Source organism: Teleopsis dalmanni, unplaced genomic scaffold (genome assembly GCF_002237135.1).
Source record: "Teleopsis dalmanni isolate 2A unplaced genomic scaffold, ASM223713v2 unscaffolded_contig_0206, whole genome shotgun sequence".
NCBI classification, from domain to species: Eukaryota; Metazoa; Arthropoda; class Insecta; order Diptera; family Diopsidae; genus Teleopsis; species Teleopsis dalmanni.
In genome coordinates this window covers 1-15645 of record NW_024031588.1, presented here as the reverse complement: position 1 = coordinate 15645, position 15645 = coordinate 1, and the positions used below count along the sequence as shown (strand labels likewise).

Genomic DNA, 15645 nt, shown 5'->3' with positions numbered 1-15645 from the left:
GATTCTATAAAGACATTTTATTAATAAATAAAAAAAAATGCAATGAGTAACTTTTATCAATGTAAACGATAAAATCTTAGTTACTCAAGTAATTTACTAAGTGAGCAGTAGAAACATGGTATAAGAATGATTATTATAATTGAATTAATTAAAATTATTAAATATTTATACATTTATGCAACATTAACATTTATAAATTAAACATTTGTTAGTGAAAATATTATAATATAAATATTAAAAAATTATTAATCTCTCTTTAATTTAATTTGCAGTTGTCCATATAAGGAAAGTGAATGCGATGAGATGCTTGACAAGGAATATAAATTTTATTTATCATTTGAGAATTCATTATGCCGGGATTATGTGACGGAGAAAATATACAATGCACTGAGACGACAGGTTATACCAATTGTCTATGGAGGTGCAAACTACGAACTATTTTTACCACCGCGTTCGTACATAAATGCAGAAGAATTCGAAAGTGTCGAACAACTAGCAATGTATCTTAAATATTTATCCACGCATCCGAAAGAGTACTTGCGTTATTTCTGGTGGCGAGAGCACTATAAACTGGGTTACTTTTCACCTTTCTGCGAACTATGCGCGCAGCTTCATAGCGTTACAAATCAGCAAAAGACGCAAACCTATCGCAACATCGAACAATGGTGGTTAGGCGACAGTTGTCGATTAACTCCGAGAATCAAAATTTAATTTTAGCAAAATTGCTTTAAATAAGCTGAATTTCACTGAATTTGTAAAAATAAGTATTGAAGCATCTTCATTAAAACTTTAAGTCACCTTAGAAGTACCCAAAGTCACCTTCATGCTAAATGCCATTGATAGTAATTTTAACAATCATTAATTTAATCTTAACTTTAGTCTTAAGTTCACTTGTATCTAAGCTGAAAGAGAACTTTAGTGCCTTAATTTATCTTTATAAACTGTGTACTTTATAAACAAATTTTTTATAGTTGTGCAGTATAAAAACTTAAATGTATTTGTGCGTGTATATTACATGTAAATTTTATAAATGTATTTATTAATAATTATTTTATTAATGCCGCTAAGCAATCAATTTATAACTTTTTTAAGCAAATAAAACTTTATTTATTGTTGAATAATTCAATAAATTTTTAAAAAATAAATCATTAATTTTTTTTACTTACTTATAAGTGCCTTCAATTGCTAAAAAATTTGTCTCTATTATTAGCAATTGGAATGGAGCCGCATCTATTTACAGTTCGTAGTGTCAATAAAATTATTTAGCATACTCTGGACTTACCTGCTTTATTGGGAACTTGTCAAGAGTTCGATTTGGAATAGTATTGCAATATCACTCAATTTCTGAAATAATTCAGGCAGAAATTCATACTTCATATATATACATATAGTCATATATTTGCTTCATGTAAATGTATCTAATATTTGCGGGACTTAAACGTAGATTGTTCACAAGTATGAATTACTTGTTCATTCATAACACTGTGAACAAAAAAATAGATAAGAAATAATTTATATTGTTATAAAGATAAATCGTTTTTTTTTATATTTAAATTTACAACTAAGTTGCATAGGGTTATCCAAAGTACATTTAAATAAAACGCATATCTGATTGAGATTAACGAACAAGTTTTTATTTCAATCTATTTCTCTTGCCCAAACCTACGTATAAACTAGAAATAACATTGCTCAAGTATTTTCTACAGACACTTTTACAGATAAACTGCATTTTTTTATTTTATTTTAAAAAGGGTTGCCCACTTAATGGTATCAAAAGTAAACATAAATAAAACACACTTCATATAACATATTTAGATTATGATCAATTTTTTTTTCTGATATACATATGTAAAGCTTGGACCGTGACATTAAGTATATCATATATCAATATATCATATTATTCAAGTATTTTCTATAGGAAGACTTATCGATACATAGTTGATAACAGCTCACTATTGGAACTCAACTCAACATATGTATGTAATTAGATACATAATATCTATCCATCTTTATTTGTCTTCCTATCTTTATTGTGAAAGACAATTGCAATATATAATAAATAGAGAGGTTTCGAAAAGTAGTGAACTACAACAACAAAAATTATTTTTATATTATTTTAATTAATTGAATTTTTAACTCTTCCATACAGCTGTTTCAAATATTGCCAAATATCCATCATCAGTGATCTTGGAATTATTCCTTGTATTTAATTATTCGTAAATAATTTTTTGAGACTGCAACTTCCATGATATCTAATTAGATAAAAAGCATCTATCCGTCTTTATTGTAAAAGACAATAATTATTTTTTATTGGATCCTTAGACCAATAAATTTTAATCCATTTGTTGCGAATATACAAGTAATATAACCTAAAAACACAGTACATATAAGACCGCTACTGATTTTGAAACGATGGTAATAGCGTTATTGATCAATTCTAATTTGATTATAACTAGTACAGAAATGAATGGTTTATATAATCTGCCAATAACCTAAAGATATCTTATATAAGCGCTTACATAAAACGTCTTTCTATATATCAATAAACTCTGACAAAATATCACATTTAAATAGTTATTCTTAAATGACTGACGTCCAGCGATCTAATTCTATAATAAATCAAAATTAGTCTATTTAATTTGTACTAAAATAATACAATTTTCACTTTTCCGAAAAATTCATTTTATGGACGTACAGTAGAGCTCATCCGTATTTCTGGACAAATCCTTAATACGCGTTTTTAGAGTATATTATGTAGCAAAAATTCACATTGTAGTGAAACCTGTGTAGTTTCCTAGGGATGTTACAATTTCTGCACTGTGGGTTCTATTTAAGTTTAAATGCATAGTATCTGGGCGAGCTTAGGCATTCACCTATACGCAACTACTGCAGCAATTGCAATTCAGCGTACACCTAACCCGCATTACAAAAATTATGTACTGGATATGCAAAGCCATACCCCATCGGACTACTTCTGCACAAGAACTGCAAGCAAAATAGCATCGCAATCCATTGCAAAACAGAAGCAGGTGCGTCTGCAACCATTACGTGAAGTGCAAAGACGAGTACCCTTTTTGATGGTATTTGGAAATATGTACTATTATATATATAAATATTTCTTAACTGATTGAGAATTATAAATTTTTATGTGCATAAATTTTCCTTAAATAGCCCAGCAGAAAAAAGTGCTTTTGTGTTTAATTACTTAATACATATATATATTGGTTTAATGTTGTTGCTGTATATATAGAAAACTTAATAAAATAGTAAAAACAATATATATTATAGTTTTTGTGAAAGAAACTAGATATATGTAGGGAAAATAAACATATATACAAAACTATTTTATGATGTGTCAAGCTTTAGGTCTTATTAAGTAGTGTATTGAAAGTAGTGCGTGTTAAATATATATGGAATTGTCAGTTTTGCGGACCTACGTTTAAAAGAAGTTGTTTTTACACTACTATACTTCCAACTATGCCAGAAATTTATAGAGGTGCTCTGTTATGAGACTTGAATAATATATATATGTTATATGTTATATATATATGTTATATATATGTTATATATACAAGATTTTTATTTAAAAAATTAGTATTTAATAGGTACATGGTTAAAATGGTAAATTATTCAAAATTAATATTAAATTAAACTAAGGAATATTTGAGTAGTCGAAAATATTTAATAATAAAATAATACGAAATAAAGTTTAAAATTACTAAGTACCCGTTACTGAAACTTTTTGATTTAAATGTAATTATGATATTTAGCTATGATTTTACATTTTAATCTTTTGTTAAAAGAACCACTAAAATATAGAAATTAATATTAACATTTCAGTATAAATGAAAAGAGATTTTTCATATGTTTAGAAATACACGAAAAATTTAGTATATATGGTATACCATATTTATGTCTTATAAGCATGTGCTTTTTTTTCTGCAGGGGCATTTTATATGATGGTCCAGTTGCGATTTCTGTACGTTTCATATTTTTTTTACAAACTGTATAAAAAAGTTTTATTATATATACCTAAGTCTTATTATATATATTGTATAATAAAGTGTTTCTTACAATTGTAAACTAAATAAAATTATATATAGTTTTAATGGCTTTTATTTTATTGGTTGATATGAGTACTTGTGTCTCTCTTTCTGAGTAAGAAATTTGCAAAATTGCAAGCGATGTAATGTTTTAATTCATAGAATATACAAGAGAGCACAATGTAGTGTTTTAATTCATAGAATATACTAGAGAGCCTAATGTCACCAGAAGCTTATATGAATCAATAAATGCAACGTAACAGAGCTTTTTAGGTATAGTCTTTGCTAAGATCGCAATTAATGTAATGTGGTATTACAAATTATAGTTTTTCTGACCGTGTAAGCAAACTCCCTTTATAGAAACTCCAGTTTATAGAACTTCTAATCATTAAATATTATTTTCTCAGCATTTAATTTCTATTTGTTTAATTAGGTAGAACTATTAACAATTGGTAAAGTCAAGTATAGTACATTTAAAACTATTACATATCATATGGGATTACGTTATAAGAATATATTAAATTGTCAAAATTGTCTATAAAAAAGTACTTTTTATTAGCCACTGCCAGAGCACTTAAATATTTTTTAATTTCTATGAAGAGTGTATTGTCTGATATTTGTTTGTAATATATATATAATAATAATTGTTTGTAATAATTGTTTGTAATAATATATGAATTAGGCTACCAGGCTATGCATTGGCCCATGGGTCCTTAGCGATAGCAATTCGAGTTAGAATAAACATAATAGCCCATAGCTATTGTGTTTAGTAGATCGATTGGTCTTATTTCTTAGTGTTATTGTTGTGTTATATTCTATTATGTGTTCTTTGTGCTCTTATACTATACCTTATAATATCTCTTATACTATAAAAATTTATTAATATTCAAAGAAATATTCAAAGAAAGATTCTTAGAAATATTTTAATAGGAATAGGTTATGATCAGTTTAAAGAATGCTGGGCTTAAAGGTTTAATATCTTGCAGCATTGATGGATGCATAATATACTACACAAAAAAATACAAATACTCTTATTGCATATATCTCATGGATATACTAAAATTAAGGACTTCTTAAGTGATGCTTTATTTAATTTATTAAAGAAAATGGTTGTGGGGATTAAACGGGCAGATTTTATTTGAATTTCTGCTCTTGCAATATTAATCAATTAAAAAGAGTTTGTTTCAACTTTAAAATTACAAAAATTTGATATAGCTGAAAATGAAATTTATTTTTAAAAATAATTAAAAAATAAAATAAAAATTAATGGTTTTTATATATATTTTAATCTGGTTATAGGTCCCTTTTTGTTAATTCAAAAATTTTTTTTTTTATAATCCATTTATTTTATTACAATCTGTCCGGTATGAATGACAATAATATATATTTAACATTTAATATTAATATTAGTAGACTTAATTACCACATGAAAATTATAGGTGTGGTAGATAGTGACTCCTGTCGACTCTATCATGAAGAGAAGGAAACATCAGGACATGTTCTATGCAACTGCCCAGCGGTGGCAAGACGTAGACTCGATTACCTTGGAAGCGGAATATTGGTCTCAAGTCAAATAGGTAAAATTAAGCCCACAGCAATTACAAGATTTATAAATAGTCTAAAATTGTCCTAGTTGGGCCTTTAGGCGCACAATAGATCTTTTAGGTCGGGGTGCTTTAATAGCGTATTACTTAAATATAAATAATATTTTTATATGGAGTATAATATAGAGTATAATAAAAAATATTAAACGTTGAATTGTTTAACGAAAAGGGTCAGATAAAAAAATATATAAAAACATGAATAAAAATAAGGTATCTTTAAAAAGTAAATAAAACTAATTTATTTGTAAAGTAGGAAAATAAATTATTATAGCATCGATAGTACCATAAAGTCACACATTTTTAAATATTACCCAGCATATGTAGTGCCATTCTAAATTGTATTTATATCTATTATAAAGTAAACCTATTTACTCAACTCACGTCAACGATTAGTGTCATACTTGTCTCTAATATATGCATTAAAATAATTAAAAAAATGTAAAGTACTAGCTATAGCTTCAAAAAATATGTAGGATTGGTTTCTCATAGAAGGGTAGTTAAAGTGCCAGTTAACAGTACCAAGAAAAGGCGAAGTAAGAAAATGATTTTAAACTTTGTCTCTACAAATTTTTTCGATGTTAAAATTGACATACTGAATTTGAGACTCAGACCCCACTGTCCACATTTAATTAGCATTTGGTCATTTATTTTAGATGCTATAAAACTGATTAACATATGTTAATTTAATTGTGTCTCTTTCTCTCAGATTACTTCTTTCTAATTTCCACCAATTTTCTGACGACTGCGCAATGGCTTTGTTTACTCCAAATGTCAAATGTTATTACTCGTCGGACCGTTACTGTCGCCTTTCCTAAAGGGATTGTTTACAAATGTTTAAACCTTAATTACTTTTCTGAGGTGAATTGTCATGTTAAAAAATGTTGAGTAAATAGATTATCGAAACACATTTAACGTTTTCGTTATGTATTTATAATGTAAAAATAATTTTTTAATACATAAAAAATACTTAAAACAACAATTGTTTACGATTTAAACTAGCACCGGCTTAATACCAATACATTGACACACGTTTTGACAGATGTCAGTTTCCTATAATTTTTAAATTGCATAAGTGTTAGTGATAAAAGCTTTTGGGTTAAGCTTAATAAGCTTTTAGAAAATTATAGCAAGAAACTGTCATTTGAAAATTTCGCAATTTTCATCATTCAGTACGAGTTTTTCCGATAATTCATGTCGTAGTAGAAGTGAAAATTCAAAAAAGACAATTACAGTTAGAGAAAAAAATTTAATTAATTTATTTATGAACAAATAATGAAATAAACGCTTTTTAGTTGTTACAAAAGAGAGACGTAAGTTTTTTATAAAAAGAATTTTGCATCGTTTGTAATTTTGGTGTTGAAATTAAGAACAAAAAAAAAAAAAATGCAAGAAGAAAATTTCGATTTTTACCAATTTTCTGCATTTCCTCTTTTAAGCATTTTATTTTGTTCTCCTAAAAGAGTTCTTATTTTTCACCTTTGAAATATTAAAGTAATTTTTCCTTATTTGAATTTTTATTGAATGCATTTAGTTTAAATTTTCCTTACTGTTAATTTTGCAATGGTGAGTGGTGTAAAAATCGATTTTTCAAAAGTAAGAAAAAGCATATTTCCCGTGTATGTGCTCTATTGTGTGTATTTTCGACAACTTTTGCCTACATTTTTTTCTCTATTCATTGCGGTGCTTTAGCAGCAGTAATTGTCAGCGCAACTTTGTGGTGGTGGTGGCAATTGAAACCCACCATTGCAACGTGTGGTTTTTATGAAATTTATGGCAAAAGCAATTAAAATAAAAGTGATTTTCATTGTGTGTGGTGAATTATTAAGAGAATTTAATTTTTATTTATAAATTGTATACATGTAACATATTTATACTAATATGCAAAAGGAAGAAGGCATAAAATTAATTTACAAATATTGAAAAGCTATATATTTTTAAAGGACAAACAAAAAGGTCGACTTTGTGGTGAGTCATAAAAATTTATACCCCGAACTTCCTACAATTGGTTTCAATGATTTCAAAAAATTCCAACTAATCATCATTTAAAATTGATTGTAAATATGTTTACAAAATCGTTATTAGAATGTACATATATATTAGATTATGTAATATTACTTGTAAGCTTCCTTTTTTGAGATTATTTCCGTATCGAACTCTTATCACGCATGTATGGTGAAAATAATCGAAGTTTAAGGTTAGTGTGAGTTCAAGGATTTCTATTTTAAGAAATCTATTACTTCCAATATATATACTATATTTTTAAATTATTTTCTTATCTACTAATTTATTTCGTTACATTGCCCTGTTTGCATGCATTTTATTCCTTTCTACTAAAAGTTTAAAATATAATATTTTTACATATTTGTTAGACCGATTTCGATGTCTCCGCAATTAGAGAATGCTTAAGTTACCAAAAGGTTTAAAGAAGAAAAAGAAGAAGTCAAAAAAAGATAAAGAACTCTTCACTGAAGAGGAACTCGAACAATATAAACGTGACCTTAAAGCAAAGCAAGAAGCTGCTGCTGCTAAATCAGACGCTGGTGAATCAGACGCAGCATCAGACGTTGAAGGTTTAGCGTCAACAGCATCTGTTTCAGTCGCTGGTGGTAGCAGTTTTAGTGTTGCTACTACTCAAGCAGCTGAAAGCACCGCTGACGGTGCTGATACCGCTACAACTGTCAAAAAATCGGAAGAAGACGAAGAGTGGGCAAAATTTAAGGCACTAACTTCTGGTGTTGATACTATACTTCATAAAACACAAGACGAGCTTGATCGCATAAAAAAAGAATCCTTCTACCAGCGTTTACCTTCTGCAGCTGAAAAGAAACGACTTGAAGAAGAGGAAGCCGCTAAGCGGGAAGCAGAGCGCTTAGAAGAAGAACGTCGTAAGGCGGCAGAGCTTGAGGCTCAGCGTGATAAGCTTGCAGAGGCTGTAGTTGAATTATCAGAATCAGAACCTGAAGACGAGGAAGTACTTGATGATATCTTTGCAACAGATTATATTGAAGCTATAACAAGTGGTGAAGTTCAACTAGCCGTTGTTCCTGAATCACCAGTACTTGAAATCGACGAGGGTCCTGATCCGTTCGATACTGCTTACGCTGAGAAAGTAATTGTTGGCGCAGATAAAACTAAGGGTAATAAAAAGCTTGTCAGCTTAGGTGCGGCTGTTGAGGTACTCTCTGGCCGTGTTGATCGTGAGCACGCGTTAGCTTTATCCAAACCTAAACGCAAACAACGTAAAGGCATACAGAATCTTTTGTTAAGTGAAAGTGTTGATTTTGGCGACACTGAAGCTGATATTGTAGCGGTTGAACCACAAAAGAACTTACTTGATGAGCTTGTTGATGATGTGCCTGAAACTGATGCCCCAATCGACTTAAGTGTTTCTTTACATTTAAATTTTGCTCCACCAAAAAAGGTAGAGAACGAAGAAAACGACGAAGAAGTAAATACTAATTTTGATTTATCAGAGTTTGATACTTTAAAAGATGATGAAGATGACGAGTTTGCTGAATTAGCAGCAGAGTCATTGATAAAAAAAGAAGAAGTCAAAGTTATAACAGAAATCCCACTTCCACAGGCAGAAGTTTTAAGTGAAACTTTTGAATCTGATTGGGCAGAGTTTGAAAAGACACCCGAAGAAAACACAACAGAAGTAGGAAAAGGTAAACAATTAAGTCAAAAGAAATTATTTTTTATTTATAATTTTTATACTCTACAGATAAACCAAGTCGACCACCACCACCAGTACGGCCAGCAAGCGGTCCACATATTGTACCAGGTGCTATATACGTTAGCGATAACGAAGACGACAATTTAGACGACGATCCATTTAACACTGCGTACGCAGAACAAGTTATTAAAAAGACTACCCTTTTAGAAGAAGACGACGACTTCGACCCTCGTGCTGAAGAAAAGACCGGTCCACCTGCAAAACCGCCTCCACCATCTGCAAGTTTACTCTCACAACCTACACGTGATTTGTTAGGGGGCAGCGCTACTGACTTATCGAAAGTAGGTCCAAGGCCCATTGCACCAACTCAAGAAGTAGTTGAGAACGACATTGAAAACTTCGATCCCTTTGATACTTCTGCAATTTCTGCTCTAGTACAGCCAAAAGCAACAGAACTAAAATTTATTGAAAAGGAACTCTTAACAGAAAATAACCTTAAACATTCCCTTAGTGATCCTGATTTTGATCCGCGTGCAGAAGAATCCACACAAGCAACTGCATCAGTAATACAGATACAACCACCGCAGGCTGATTTCGATACTGCACGTCGTAAGTCTTCCTTGAGTTTAAATATACAATCTAAAAGTGTTGCATTTTTAGTTCCTGATCAAGATTTGCTTTCCATAGCTAATGACGGCTCAGGAAACAAAAAACCATTAACACCGTACTACGCACCAACTGCTACTACGATTCCCGAAAAAGAATCAGAAGATCCTTTTGATACATCTTACGTACCAGAAACAAAGCCAACAGAGATTGAACTCAAGCACCTAGAAAAAGATTTATTAACAAAGTCGACACTAAAACATAGTATTTCAGATCCAGATTTTGATCCAAGAGCACCACCAACACCTGTTTCAGCAGAGGAGTTACTGGCAGTTAAAGAAAACATAAATATTAAAGTATTAACACCGGCTCAAGAAAGTAAAGACTTAGCTGACGAGGAACTTGTTATTGATCCATTTGATACATCAATTGCCTCAAATCTTCAACCAGGAAAAGCTGAGCTGAAACTATTAGAAAGTGAACTTCTGCCAAGTTCTGAATTAGAAGTGACTACTGGAGTACTCGATTTGCAAACAGACGCTCAGGAACTAGGCTTGGGTGATAAAGTATTAACACCATCTGTACCAGTAAAGCAATTAACATTACCAGAAGATATTGATCCTTTTGATACTTCAATTGCTGAAAATCTTGCACCAGGAGAAACAGAAATAAAATTGTTAGAAAGTGAACTTATTGAACGTTAGAAATAAACGAGTTTAAAAAAAACCAACAGTTTTCAAATAATATTTCAAAATGGCAAACCCATTTTTAATGGATGATGATTTAGGTGGTTCCGATGGTGGTGATGCTGCTGTAAATCCATTTTTATTACAAGGTGATGGCAATGAAGAAGAAGCATTTGACAATCCTTTTGCAGGGCAGATATCCAATCCATTTGCATTCGGTGATGAAACGGAAACAGCTCCTCCTACAGATATTGACCCAGCTATGAGTTTCTTTGGTACAACTATAGAAGCAGAAGATGACACACTTAGTATTAAATCTACAGTTGAAGAAGACGATGAACATGTGAAGAAAGGGCCGCCACCAAGACCAGTTCCACCACAAACACAGGAGCTCATAAATACGGTTTCAAATCAAATGGAAGAAGCAAGTTCAGAATTACTTGGACGCATACCAGCTACGAGATCTCCAAGTCCTGTATCAATGAGAGACTTACATTCTCCAAGTCCAACACCAGATTCGGGATTGGCTGACTTACTTGACGTATCGGATAGCGGATCCTCAGCAAATACACAAGGATTTGATGTAGACCTAATCGGCAGTATGAACAGCAACGATAACCCATTCGGAATTCCTACAGGCATACCAACTATACAAGGCGCAACTCCAATGCCTTCACCAGCTAAGCAGCAACCACCAAGACCTCCTCCACCAAGACCTGCACCTCCACGACCGGCGCCACCAGGTGTTATGAATAATCCACCTCAACGGCCACCACCACCAAGCCAAATTACAAACGAACCAGCTGATTCCGAAGACTTATTTGATATGTTTGGCACATCTAAGCCGCCAAAACCTCCACCACCTAAGAGTAAGGAAGATATTTTAAGTTTATTTGAAAAGCCAACAGAACCAGTTGCGAAACCGGATTTACTTAGTGATGATATTGTACTTGAGCCTGAAGCAGTCCAGCCAGAAGCAGATGTCGACAAAAAAGTAGATCCTGTTTTTAGTTCAACTCTTACAAGACCTGATGAAAGTACACATGATATTTCATCTCAACCACAAGCAGCACAATCTTATCAAAACTCTAGAAATACTATCGCACCTCAAGAAACTACGAATAGGCAACGCGCTCCCACACCAGATATTGAGATAACAACAGTAGAAGATTTACCGAGATCAGATGATGAGGATGAACCCGAGGTTACAGTTCAACCTGTACCAGATGTTGTAATTGACACGGAACCAAGTCCACCACCAGAAGATGATGATGATGCATCAATGGAACCCATTGTTGGTTCAGCGGTGGAGTCAGATCAAAGTCCACCAACTGAATCTAATGTTACAACACAAGCAACAGCAGAGTTTCCTGTTAAGGCAACTACAGATCAAGCGTATGAAGTAGAACAAATGGATACTGGCTTTGATTTTGCACCAACAACTGTGATTGCAAGTGGTACTGGTTCAGCAAACCCATTTGCAAGTCCTGATGATGAGGAAGAAACGTATCCACCTGCTACAGCAGTTACAAATATTTTCGACAGTGAAGACAAGGGAACAGTGGTCGACTCTTCTATAGCATCGGCAACAATAAATATTTTTGCAACAGACGCAGAACCTATAGTTACCACACAAGTACATGCGACTAATATATTTGCAGCGGAACCAGATGAATTCGATGCTTTTTCGGCGAAGTTTGATTCTGTTAAAAAGGATAATATCAGCATATTAGATGGCTTTGGTGGTTCGGGTGCAGTTACACCTACCACAGCTGATGGTAAGTCGCTTAAATTAAAATTATGAATTATTAACAAAATTATATTTTCTTTCAGCTTGGGGCGATAGTGCCTTCGGTACACCCAATTCAGGTGTTAATGCTTTTGGAGATGGTGCAGTTGATGGTTTTGGAAATGAGGATGATGAATTCTATACTATGCAAGCACCTGTTCGACAAGATTCCGTTGAATCAGTAGATAAAGAATTTAATGTTGTCATAAGACCTAAAGCAGATGGCGCACAAGTTGTTGCACCACACTTGGTACCGCCACCACCGCCAGCCCGAACAGTCACTGGTCAGTATTCCAGTGATACATCGCCTGCTGCAAATCCATTTGAAGATACTGGTTTCCCAGCTCCTCCTCAAACTACTGATACTACTATAAAGCGCACAGACTCTCAAGATACACCACAAACTCCATTATTCGATGAGGATGTATCTCAACCACTAGAAGAATTTCCACGTTTGCATTACATTGGCCCTGGTTGGGAAATGCAACTACGTCAACCAAACAAAAAGAAAATCACAGGACAACGATTTTGGAAAAAGATTTTTGTTCGACTGGTGATACAAAATGATGTGCCTGTGGTGCAACTACTTAACCAAGCTTCCGATAAACAGGCTTTCCAAGAGTTACCTTTACAGCCATCGTACTCAGTGTCTGAAATTGGTGCACAGCAATATGATCAGTTTGGCAAAATTTTTACAATGAAATTGCAATATATATTTTATAAGGAACGCCCGGGAGTGCGGCCTGGTCAAGTGACTAAAGCAGAACGTATTACAAATAAGTTGACTAAATTTGCACAATATGCGATAGCTGGAGATTACGAAGGTGTTAAAGAGTTTGGCAGCGATTTAAAGAAACTCGGCTTACCTGTAGAACACGCACCACAATCGTCTCAGTTGTTTAAAATTGGATCGATGACTTACGAAGATATGAAACAGTTCTCTGTGTGTATAGAGGAGGCACTTTTTAAATTAACAGCTTTAAGGGAACGAGCTTTGACCTACAAAATGGAAGAAGTGCAAGTAACTGCTGTAGACGAAATCGTTGTTGATCAGGACCATGAAGGAAAAATTCTAAAACAAATTGCTCGAGTGCGTTTATTCTTTTTAGCATTTTTAACAGGTGTGACTAGATTTATGATGCAAATTAAAATAGTTTTATTATTAAAATATATTTTATATCTCTCATAGGTATGCCAACAATCGAACTGGGTGTAAATGATATGTGGCGTCAGGGTAAGGAGGTAGTTGGGCGCCACGATATTATTCCCGTGGCAACTGAAGAATGGATACGTCTGGAGGCTGTGGAATTCCATAGTGTTGTTAATCAGGAAGAATATGAAAGAACACGAACCATTAAGTATGTTGCACCTATCGTTGCTTCTTTTAAATAACTTACCTGTAAATATTTTTAATAGATTCCAGCCACCAGATGCCAATTATATAGAACTGCTGCGTTTCCGCGTTCGTCCGCCTAAAAATCGTGAACTTCCATTACAGCTCAAGGCAACTTGGTGTGTTACCGGTAATAAGGTTGAACTGCGTGCAGATATATTAGTGCCAGGATTTACTTCGCGTAAATTGGGGCAAATCCCTTGTGAAGATGTCTCCGTTCGTTTTCCTATACCCGAATGTTGGATATACTTGTTTCGCGTGGAAAAGCATTTTAGGTAAACACATTATATCTTAATTAGTGAACTCGAGGAAAATGAAAATATATTATTAATTAATTAATATTAACAAAAATATAATACATATATAATTAAAAAATGTTTATATTAAATAATTAATTAATTAAAATTATATTAAATTAATGAAAATTTTTGACAGACTTCAAAATCAAAGTAAGAAGAAATCAGTTTCTGGTCTCTACAAAGTATAAGAGTTATATTTTTCTATATGTTCAAATTTTTTACCTTTTACATTTAAGCATATATATAGATATAATATAATCATTTGATATTTAAATATTGATTATTATTTAATCAATTTATGAAGTTAATAACTTTTCAACGAAGTATGCATTAATTAATTTCCTTAATAACAGGTACGGTTCTGTAAAATCAGCGCATAGACGTACTGGCAAGATTAAGGGTATCGAGCGAATTTTGGGTGCAGTAGACACATTGCAAGAATCATTGATTGAGGTCACATCTGGTCAGGCTAAATATGAACATCATCATAGAGCAATTGTTTGGCGCTGCTCACGTTTACCAAAGGAAGGACAAGGTTATTTAATCTTATAGAATAGTTATATTTTTACTATTTCTTCAAAGTACATATTTTTTCTTAGGTGCTTATACTACACATCAACTGGTCTGTCGTATGGCTCTGACTTCTTATGATCAAATACCGAGTGAATTGGCCCCGTATGCATTTGTAGAGTTCACAATGCCAGCAACTCAAGTCTCACACACAACTGTACGTTCAGTGAGTGTTCAGGACTCGGATGCTGATGAGCCTCCTGAAAAATATGTGCGCTATTTGGCAAGACACGAATACAAGTAAGTTATAGTTCTCATTAAAACACAGATTGATATTTTTTTAAACATTACATATAAATTTTTAAAGAGTTGGAATTGAAACGACACATGGAGAGAGCGTGAATGCTTATTTGGCAGCTACAGCCAAGTCAATACGTGAGGAAGCGCCTGCTAAGGCAGCACCTTCACCATTACCACCCAGTGATTCTGATTCGGACTCAAATTAAATTTGCTGAATTTATATGCATTAAAAAAGTTGGAGATATTTTATTTCAGCAAATTTTTATAGTTTAAAGTGAGTAAGAAAATTATTTATAGGCAATAACTATTAAGAATGATATATATTCAAAGTATTTTGTTGATTATAAATGAGGGCTATACGTATTATACAAGAGAACAAAAAACATAATTAAGTTCCAGAAATTTACATAGATTACTCAATGATATTTAAGCATATAAAATTAATATTTAGTAACAAAATCATACATATTAGCGATCAGATGTTAAATTCACCGACATTTTTTGTGCTTAAGTTCTATGTTATTAACATCGAAGCAATAATCCATGTTATTAGCATAACTATGGTATACTCATATGTTAAGAATGAAGTACATATTTAACTTTGGTATAAGTAAGAAATCAAAGCGAAATGATGAATATAAGTAGTTGTTTGATCTATAATTATTTAATTAAATTTCGCTAGTACTTAAATAATTAGTTGACAATAAAATTAATTGTTCAAAATTAAAAATATCAAGCA

General features: G+C 32.2%; 3 protein-coding genes and 1 non-coding gene across 5 annotated transcripts; 3 read left to right on the top strand and 1 right to left on the bottom strand.

The window, feature by feature from the left end:
* The first annotated feature begins 264 nt into the window (after nt 1-264).
* LOC119663200 (alpha-(1,3)-fucosyltransferase C-like) lies at nt 265-995 on the top strand. Its single transcript, XM_038072859.1, has one exon. The coding sequence runs from the start codon at nt 304-306 to the stop codon at nt 709-711; it is 408 nt and encodes a 135-aa protein (XP_037928787.1). The 5' UTR covers nt 265-303; the 3' UTR covers nt 712-995.
* A 1903-nt stretch (nt 996-2898) lies between these two features.
* Nucleotides 2899-3076, bottom strand: LOC119663201. Its single transcript, XR_005250984.1, has one exon. It is a non-coding gene; the product is annotated as a U11 spliceosomal RNA (small nuclear RNA).
* A 3815-nt stretch (nt 3077-6891) lies between these two features.
* Nucleotides 6892-10648, top strand: LOC119663199 (protein stoned-A-like). Of its 2 annotated transcripts, XM_038072858.1 has the most exons (4): nt 6892-6957; nt 8017-9315; nt 9372-9932; nt 9984-10648. In XM_038072858.1, the coding sequence occupies exons 2-4, from the start codon at nt 8046-8048 to the stop codon at nt 10631-10633; spliced, it is 2481 nt and encodes an 826-aa protein (XP_037928786.1). In that variant the 5' UTR covers nt 6892-6957; nt 8017-8045; the 3' UTR covers nt 10634-10648. The 2 variants fall into 2 exon arrangements, with proteins under 2 accessions (XP_037928786.1, XP_037928785.1); XM_038072857.1 differs by having other exon boundaries at nt 9372-10648.
* Nucleotides 10649-10670: 22 nt separating this feature from the next.
* Nucleotides 10671-15542, top strand: LOC119663198 (protein stoned-B-like). The gene is made up of 7 exons (XM_038072856.1): nt 10671-12393; nt 12449-13525; nt 13594-13762; nt 13821-14072; nt 14450-14631; nt 14696-14906; nt 14974-15542. The coding sequence occupies exons 1-7, from the start codon at nt 10683-10685 to the stop codon at nt 15110-15112; spliced, it is 3741 nt and encodes a 1246-aa protein (XP_037928784.1). The 5' UTR covers nt 10671-10682; the 3' UTR covers nt 15113-15542.
* The last annotated feature ends 103 nt before the right edge of the window (nt 15543-15645 follow it).